Genomic DNA, 9,736 nt, shown 5'->3' on the forward strand with positions numbered 1-9,736 from the left:
AAATATTTTTTTGGGACTTATTTATAAAAAAATAGTTGAAACATAGTCCCTGCTCTAAAGGCTATGGTTGGTTGTCTGTTAATTTTTCTCAATTAGTTTAAAATTAAAGAAAAAGTAATATTTTAAGGAATTTAAGTAGTTATATTTATTCTACCTGTGTTTTTTAATAGTTTTTTGAAATTTTATTATCATTAAGGGGAAAGTAAGATAACAGTTGTTGATATTTCTTGATGTGGTTTTTAAGTTTTACATAGATAGTGATTATAGTTTAGTAAGTCTACCAATGATTGATATATGTTTAATTTATAAACTAAAATGTAAAACTTTGCAGATTTCTTAAAAATATTGTATACTAAATTGAATATCTTTAAAGTTTCAATAAAATAGTTCCAGATGTTATAAGTTTTGTTGTCAGTGGTGTAAATTTACAAGATGACCATAGGCAAATCATATTTTGTTAATCATTTTAACACCAAAAAAAATCAGATGGCTGGTTTAAAGAAAACATAAATTTGTTTTAAGTGTCTAGAAAACAACCTAGTCTTGACACCTTCTTGTTTTCAGTCATATTTAACTTCAGTTTCATTTAAAGAAGTTTGTATTCTTTTACAGATTGTACTGCTTCTAAAATTATTTGGATATTGAAAACAGTATAAAGTTTTAATTCTTTTTACTCATGAGAGGATCTTGCTGAACTATTTACAACAATATTTTTCGATAGTTTGGTAGCTAAATGGATGGTCCATTTGTGAACTGGGAATTGTTTAAAGTTTTAAGTAAGGAACGTGTTAACCAAAAACTTTCCAAGCTAGTCAACATATTTAGCTGTAACCTACATATTCTTCATGGTTTATTCCGAAAGGAGCAAAAATAAAAGGCTGTAGTTTAAAAGTTTTGTTCAAACACTTGCGCTTTTTATTCACAATGCTTATAAATGATATTTTTTTTTAAAGTGGCTATTTTTAAATTTTGAGCTGTATAAAACTTTAATGAGCTAGCTTAAACTTTTTTGTTTGTTTTATTGTTGAGTTTCTGCTACAATAAATAACTAATTTATAAAATTTTTACTTCAGCTTTTAAATTCAAAAGTTGATTTATAACATTCCTTGAAAGTGGTAATTTAATTTTGTTGACACATTGTGCAAAGTTGTAAAACCAATAATGATCAGAACAAAGCTTTTAAAGATATTAAAGTGATGTAAAGTTTTTCTCAAATAACAAATGTATTCCCAATAAGACAGTATATTCATGTGGTCACCCTTAGGGCCCACCATGGCTAATACTTTTATTTGTTCTATTGAAATGAAGGTCATCTCTAAATTTATGTAAAAGTTGTGATATTTTAGGTATGTTGAAGAGATTTTATTTCAAGAAAGAATTTATAAGATATTGAAATTAACTTTTTTTTTTTCAATACAGCCCACATTTAATATATAGTAGTGTTTGTAAAAAGTTTCTTATACAATGATATGAACAACAACTTATCCTTTTTAAATTTTTTCTCAGAAACTTAAAGTTTACTTAAACTCTATTGTCTCCTTCATTATCAGAGAATTGATTTAATTTTTTTGGAAATTTTCCTTTCATTATTAAAAAATCATATGGTAATTGTAAATAAATACAAAGCCACAGGATTTTTTTGTTTTTAATTTTGTTTTAATAAATATACATGTTAATTCAAAAATTTTAATTTTCCTTTAACAAGTAGTAATTTATTATTAAGTTAACATAAAACTGAAAAAAATTAGGAACATTTGCTTAAGATCTATAAAATAAATTAGACGTAAATGAAATAGCCTATTTCTCCTTAATTCGACCTTTTCCATAAGAAACTTGTAGAACTCCCAACTTGGTATTTTATTTTCTCAACAATAAATTTAGTTTTAAAAACAGTTAAAAACCAATTTTTACTCTTTTAAATGAGATCAACATGTAATAAGATGTTATACCACCCATTTGCCTTAAGGACATATGAGGGGTCCACCTTGATTTTTATAAGTTCATCTTTTTTAGTAGAGTTTAATCTGAGTTATCAGATATTTTCAATTGCTTAACAATATTCTAAGTGACTTTCGAGATATAAGCATCCAAATTTGGTGGCCTCAATAGGTTCCTTATAGAAGGTGCAAACAAAAGCAGTAAATTCTTGCTCATTTTTTATACAATCTTCTTCAAATTTTCACAGTTAGTCCATATGTTTATTAACCCAACATTCAAAGTCTTTTAAACTATAAAATGATTGTTTCCTGAAAATTTGAGGTCTCCAGCTTAAACAATGAAGGAATGATAGGTTTTTAGTTAATTTTTAAGTTTCCTAGAAAATTAAATGAAAAAATTGGTGGACCATACGTTTGTATTTGAAACTTTTTACATAAACGTCTATAGTTCAAAAATTAATCAAAATTTTATATTATGTAAAAACGGGCTGTAGTTTATATTTAAAGCTTTCATATAGAATACAATATTAAATTTTGTAGAAAAAAATGTTGGACTTATTTATTGCCTTCATAACTTTTTTTTTTTGCATTTGTTGTTTTAAAGTCTAAATGTTGTTTTTTAATTAACAAAACTTAACTTTGATAATTTCACAAGATAATACTAGGTGGATTAAAGAGTGATATTGTTTAACAAAAGATTTTTTTTAAACTAGTTTGCAAACTTAAATACTCTTTAAACATTAAGGTCATAAAAGCCAAGCTGTTTTTTAAGTTTGTCTTGTTTTGTCAATTTTTATATCTGCTACTAGATACTTTTTACATCTTAATATAACAAACTTAGACTTTTAAATAAATATATCTAATTTAGTGAGTTGAGTAGGTTCTATATGGGTATTCAAACTAAAAAGGTGTTATAAATTTATTCACTAAAAATATTTTCTATAATTTTCTAATAATCTTTTGAAAGTTTTTAGTGATTTTCTTTTTCAACTAGTTTTTAATAACATATCAGAACATTCGGTAAAATGTCTTGTTTTTATTTTTTTTGTAAATTAAAATTTTTAAGGAAAGTTTTCTAACACTTGAAATGTTTAATATAAAAATAAAGTAGGTAGACTTATGTAAACTTTTAAACTTCTGAGAAAACTAATAATGAAAAATTTAGTTAGTAATTTTGTGTGTGTAAAAAATATTTTACAAACTTAACTGTATCTAAAAAAAAAGTATTTTAAACTGTCTAAAAAATTAGTATAGCTAATATTTTATATTGTTATATAAGTGTAAATGTTGATTTTTGTTTAAAAATGGCATTAATAATTGGTCTATAGCTCTATAGATGTTTTGGTATTGAAAAGATTTTTCAATTTACTTTACTACAGCTTATCTGTAACTTAATTTTCAATAAACAATTAGGAAAATTGTGCAGTTTTCTACCTAAAGTTTTATGCGTTTTTTGTCTAAGAAAAAATTTGAACTTTAATAAAAATTAGTCTCAAAAATTGTATAAAAATTTTGAATCATTCTTTCAGAAATTTTTTTGTAAAACTTAAAAAGGTCATTTTTCTTCACAAAAACCAGTGGTGTTTTAACAATAAAACTTGTAAACAATTGTATGTTTGTATATTTGTTTTAAACTGTAAGTTTATACCAGTTAACTTCTGCACTATCTTTGTAGGTCAGTATAGCATCTATGTCAAGTAACAGGTTTTAATTAAAATTATGGCACAGTTTTTGATATGTTACATGAGTTTTTGACAATTGTCGAAATTTAATTTACTGCTATATGTAATTTTTTAAATAAACCTAGGTTTAATAAAAACTTGTTTAAGTTTTCTTAGTTAACAAACTAGATGTTAACTTTTTATTTGTTAAAAATAATGTGTGTTGTTCTGTCTTGAATATATTGTAATGTAGTGTTACATCAAATATTAAAATATTTACTGAATTTAATTTAGAGTGAAACAGTGTTTAAAATTAGACACAGGTAATGCTTTTTAAATTTTGAAACATTAACAGGAGATAACATAACTATCTAAATCAGTGGTCTTCGTGGTAACTTAAATATGTGCACACTAAAATTGAACAAAAAACTTAGTACAATCTACAAATTTAACAAAACTTAAGTTTTATACCAAATAAACGGTTGATTAAAAAACTATTTTTAAGCCTAATGTACTTTAACAACTTTACTGTCTTAATAATTAGGTGTGTGTTGGCAGACTTGACTTGATTATCTGGTTTTTAAATAAAATAAACAGGTTTGCCACACACTCAAGGTACGCAGAATATTTTGATGCATTTGAGAATCTAGGGATAATCACAATGTTTTGTTGATCTTTTTTTAAACACAGACTGAATGGAAATAGTTATTTTTTTATTTTAAAAACTTAAGATAGTTTAAGATTTTTTTAAATCTCAGGAAAGTTTTTTTTTTAGATTTTGTGTGAGATTTAAATGCAACACTTTGTTATTTTATAACCACACTTGTTGAAGAGCTTGATTTTCTTTTAGTTTTTAAAAGTTGAAAAATCTTTTTATATGAATTTTAGATGCTAAGGATGACTAAAGATGGTTTAACGTCACTCAGAACAGTTTTTGGTCACTCAGGAAATTTTTTAAAAAGAGTGGCAACCCTATGTTATACTATGTTAAAACTTTTAGTTGTCTTTCAAATCGAAAACAACGCTTTAAGTTTTCATTTTAGTTTTAATTTCAATATTGTTTTAAACATGATTGAAACATTTGAAGTCCAATTAATTTCTAAACCGTGTTTTAGAAAGATACACTCAATGCAATAAACAAAACATACTTAATGCTTTTCTTGTCAATGGAAACATAGCAATAAATAAAAATAAATTTATATAGTGAAAGTAGCAGTCACAATAATTATACTTATTATGGTTACTACTATAACTATATAAATTTAAAACATATTTTATTTATTGCTATGTATCCACTTACAAGAATAGTGTGTAATATATTTGGTTTATTGCATTACGTAAGATTGTCAAAAAGGAGTACAAACTAGTAACAAAAACTTAATTCAATACATGCTAAATACTTATTTGTTAAAAAAAAAAGTTTTTAAGTCTAGTATACTTTAACAACTTTTTTTTAGATGATAAAACTTTAATTCTTACAAACTGCAAATGGAAAATTTTATTTTGTATGAAGAAATAGGGAAAGGTCAACACTCAACAGTTTACAAAGGCAGAAGGAAAGGTACTATAAAGTTTCTTTCCATACTTTGCATTGAAAAAGAGAAACGATCGGCAGTTACAAATTGGGTAAGACTGGTCCACGAAGTAGAACATGACCATATTGTCAAGTTCTTTGAATGGTACGAAACCACCAATCATCTATGGATGGTCACTGAGCTTTGCACGGGCGGAACTCTTGATATTATTCTCCAGCAAGACACTTTTCTTCCTGAATCTACCATACGTTCTTTTGGCCGAGACGTTCTTTCAGGTTTGTTTTACTTGCACACAAACGGTGTGATCTTTGGTGATTTGTCACCCAAGAGGATTCTTTTTGACGGGCCAGGCACTTTGAAACTGACTAATTTTTGTCTCAGCAGACTTGTTGATGAGAACCTCAGTGATGTTTATACGCAAGCAAGTGGTCAAAACAAACCGTTTGAAGGAGACTTCAAGGGTCCTGTAGAATATCAAGCTCCAGAGATTAAAGCTGGTGGTGAAGTTACTATGGCCAGTGATGTCTGGTCCTTTGGTGTTATTCTCTACTTGATGTACACTGGTGCCTTTCCTTTGGAAAACCCAGGTGATTTGTACAACAAAAGAAAAGAAACAAGCACTACAAAATCAATTGTTGACAAAAGTAAAGTGTCTCATGACTTTCAAGATTTAGTGTGTCTTGTTCTAAATGAAGATGTTAATGAAAGACCAACAGTTGAAGAAATCATGCATCACCCTTTTTGGCAGGATACAATAGACATGCATGAGGAAAAAAATTTAAGTGCTTCCAACTTGAACTCATCCAGATTAAGTGCAAGCTTCAGTTTAAACGCCTCAAAAAGCAACACAACTGCCAATGCAGTGTCCACTGCAGGCCCAGGTGGTGACAACAGCATGAAAAACAAACCCGAAACTGTCATGGATTCAACTTTTACCCTGAGTTCAAGGCCACATACAGCTAACACAGCGCAGCCAACAACATCTAACTTAAATGATGACCCAGTAAAAGAAGTACTACAAAGTTTGAATAAACTTTCTACAAAAGACTCACTGGGAGTAACATACATAGCAGATGATAAAAAAGATTCGAAAACTAACAACAGTGTTGCCAATCTTGGTATAGATAAGTCTAAGAACATTCTAAGCAGTTCTTTAGATGAAATTGATGATTTTGTTTACCACCAAACTGACTTGGATATAGATTTAATACAAGATAATCCTCACATTAAAAGGAATGAAGTTTTACGTTGGGATTCTAAGCAACTACCATTTAAACCATTAACAGATTTTGAAAAACTAACAACTGATGAGATAAGTAATCATGTAAAACAAGTTGAGAATATATTTAGTCAATGTAGTGGTACTTCTCAAAATCGATTAAAATCGAGCGCTTTATCTTATTTGTGTCATGTTTGTTTGTCTAGTAGTGTTGCATCTCATCAAGTTATAAACAGTACTTTCCTCCAGTGCTTAGCAGTTCTAGTAAAAAACAATGTGCAGCAGTCTCAAGATATATCATGTAAAGCGGCTAGATCTATAGGTCTTGCTTCTAGTTTTTGCCAGAAGTTAGAAAGCTCAACTAAAATTTTAGATGTGTTTTCCACTCTGAGTGATGCAATGCGGGAAAATTTCCGCAATGTAAAGGCAAAGCAGTTTGTTTTACCTTGCCTCGGTCAGCTGCTACACTTGGTTGCCAAAAATGACACAAGACCTGAAACAACCAGCCAACAGCGTCCGAGCACAACCAAATCTCAATGGCCAATTCCGGCGGTTGTTTTTAACTTGATAATAAGGTGCCTGAAGGAAGGCGAAGACACAGTGGTTCAAAACTACGCCTGCAAGAGCATTCAGTCGGTGGGGAACACTTCGGCAGCTCTTGGTAGGCGCTTCATATCTGTGAGTTCTTCAGGTGCAAGCGCCTCATCGCACAGCAACGAAGTCATTGGTCCCATGCTGTGGAGCGTTTGTGAAAGAAGCACCAGCGAAAATCTCAAGCACGCGTCTCTTTCCGCCCTTGTTTGTCTCAACAAACTCTCTCAAACCGGTTCCGTGCTTCAGGCAATCATCGACCGCGTTGGATTAAACCAGTTCTTTTCGGTTATTCAGCGCTTTTCTTACAAATGTCAGCAGGCTATTTTGACGGCCTTTGTTGAAACTTTGAACTCGACCCCAAAAGGCCAAGCAGTTCGAATTTCAAACTCGAAAGAAACTCTACCTTCTTTGATGAAGTTTTTTGAAAACCCTTCTTCGGTGGTCAGGGCAAAAGTACTTCTGTGCGTTTTTCTTCTGCTCAAAAGAAAGCCGTCTCTTTTGGTATCAGCTTGTAACAACAGGCTCATAATGTACATAGAACGAGACTGCAGAAGAATATCCACACCTTCGAGCGGCACGGCTCCTAAAACTCCCGTAAATTACGACTACATTCACAGCTGCCTTAACTTTTTAGTCCGGTACATGATAGATCAGGCGCCTAAGATTTCAGCTTCCTGCGTTGCGGTGCTCAACGAAGCAACCGGCCGAAAGCATCCTTCTCAGGCTCAAGCGAAACAAATGAAAGCCGTCTTGCCTTCCTGTTCTGTGCTGTACCACATGGTTGCGAGTCAGGTGTTTAGGAATCACGTGACTAACGACTTATTCATCAAACATATAGGCGAGCTGCTGTCGCATGTTTCGATGTCAGTTCAAAAAGCGTCCGGGTTGAACTCGGCGGTTGGTGACACGGAAACTCAAAAATTTATTGATTCCGTGTTATCCACTGTAGAATGTCTGTCGCAGCATTCTATTGTGTTGACAAATTACGAAAACTCCACTATGAAGTACTTGTTGCCGCAGTTGATAACAATGCTCAAGTCGTACACGAGCGCAGATGGTCAAATGGTTTGCTTGAAGCTGATAACGGAGGTTCTCTCGAACATTTTGAAGTATCATTCTATCAACATGGAGTCAGTTTCATCAGCGAGATCTTCGATGAGGGCTTCAAGCGTGCGCAGTTATTCCAGAAGTGCCAGCAGAAGACGGGAACTCCCCGACATTTCTGGCATTCAGAGTGTGATAAAGTGCGAACTTTTGCCAGAAATTAAAAACCTTGTGCAGAGCAAAGACCCCTTGCCCGCGTACTCCGTGAGACTTTTGGGCATTTTGCTGGAATACTGGCCGAGTTTTTGCGAGGTGCTCAACTCTTGCGGGCTCATCTCCACCGTTTTGACATTGTTCGACGAAATGAAGTCGCTGACGTTCAACTCGGTCGTGCAGGAAATAACCAGCGTGCTCAACACGGTCGTCTGCTACTCCAAAGACAACATAATGGCCCAGGTTCACAAGAGCAACATGATCAACAACCTGCTGCAGTACGTCACCGACGTTTCCAAGCAGTACGCCAACGCGCAGCGCAAGAACCTCTCGGACATCGCCGCCAGCTCCAGCCAGGTCATGCACCACTTGCTGCACCTGCTGAAGAGCATGCTGGAAAGGGTGACGCTGGCGGTGAAGCACGCTCTCAACAGCGCCGAGACCCACAAGTCGGCGAGCGTGAGGACGGAGGACGCTGAAAACCTGCTCGTCGTCCACAAGCCCTTCACCGAACTGCAGGGCATCCTGATCAGGCTGCTGTGCGACGAGCTGGTCGGCGAGCCTTCTCTCGCGTGCGTGTCCCTGCTGGTCCAGCTGTTCGGCGGCGACCACCCGGACACCATGACCAAGGACAACATGGACTCGTTCGCCCGGGTTCTCGCCTCCGACCACCAGCAGAGGTCGCAGTCCAAGTCGCCGAAGAGGATCGTCTTGAAGCTGCTGAAGCGGATCGTATCGCTGAACGACTTCCACGCGGAGCACCTAAGGAGCGGTGACGGGGAAGTTTTGGTGGGAGCCATCAGAGAGTTGCGCAGCGAAGCGGAAAGGTCAGACGAGAACCAGCTGTTCCAGCTCGCCAACGAACTTTTGTACTACGTCAAGTGAACATTGCGATGTTTTGCTTTTTCAGCTGTGTCTTAAAATTGTTTTTAGTGGTTTACTCTGCTGTACTATTTCTTAAACCTACCTTTCAAACGTTTTACTGTGATTTTGAAATGTTTTTAATCTTTGAAAAAATTTAAATGCTTATCTCAGATTTATAATCATAAAGTTTGTTTTATTACAAAATTATTTTTAGTAAGTAAAAATGTTAATCTTCTGTGTTAACCATGTTTTGAAAATAAATATCAATTAATATAATTGCCTTAACATACTTTAAAAGTTTAAATAGTTTTTGTATGGAAAGCCTAAGTGTTATGTTGAGTGTTGCTTAAAAATACGTATGTTTAACTCTAAAATAGTGAGCTCTTTCAAATTAATTTTTTATTAAATATGTAAGCTCTATTCTTTCTTTCGTAGAATATTGAGTAAATCCGTTTAGGTTCAAAAAATTTACAGGAAAGTTTTTTAAAATTAAGTAAATTAACGGATTTTTAATTAAGGTTAGCTTATAAAAAAGCAGACTTAGTATTTTGAAAAAAAGAAAAAGAACTTTACTAGCTAAATATTTTTGTTTAGAATATAAAAAAGTAACAATTAGTTTGTTTTCCTTAAATTGTATAAAAGCATCAATAAATATAGTTCATGAAAAAC

General features: G+C 32.8%; 1 protein-coding gene across 1 annotated transcript; it reads left to right on the forward strand.

Annotated features, from left to right (window-relative positions):
- Nucleotides 1-5,066: 5,066 nt before the first annotated feature.
- Nucleotides 5,067-9,426, forward strand: LOC145837199 (serine/threonine-protein kinase ULK4-like). The gene has a single exon (XM_082944971.1). The coding sequence runs from the start codon at nt 5,087-5,089 to the stop codon at nt 9,086-9,088; it is 4,002 nt and encodes a 1,333-aa protein (XP_082801097.1). The 5' UTR covers nt 5,067-5,086; the 3' UTR covers nt 9,089-9,426.
- Nucleotides 9,427-9,736: the final 310 nt, after the last annotated feature.

Source organism: Thalia democratica, chromosome 5 (genome assembly GCF_965202585.1).
Source record: "Thalia democratica chromosome 5, ktThaDemo2.hap1.1, whole genome shotgun sequence".
Taxonomy (NCBI): Eukaryota; Metazoa; Chordata; class Thaliacea; order Salpida; family Salpidae; genus Thalia; species Thalia democratica.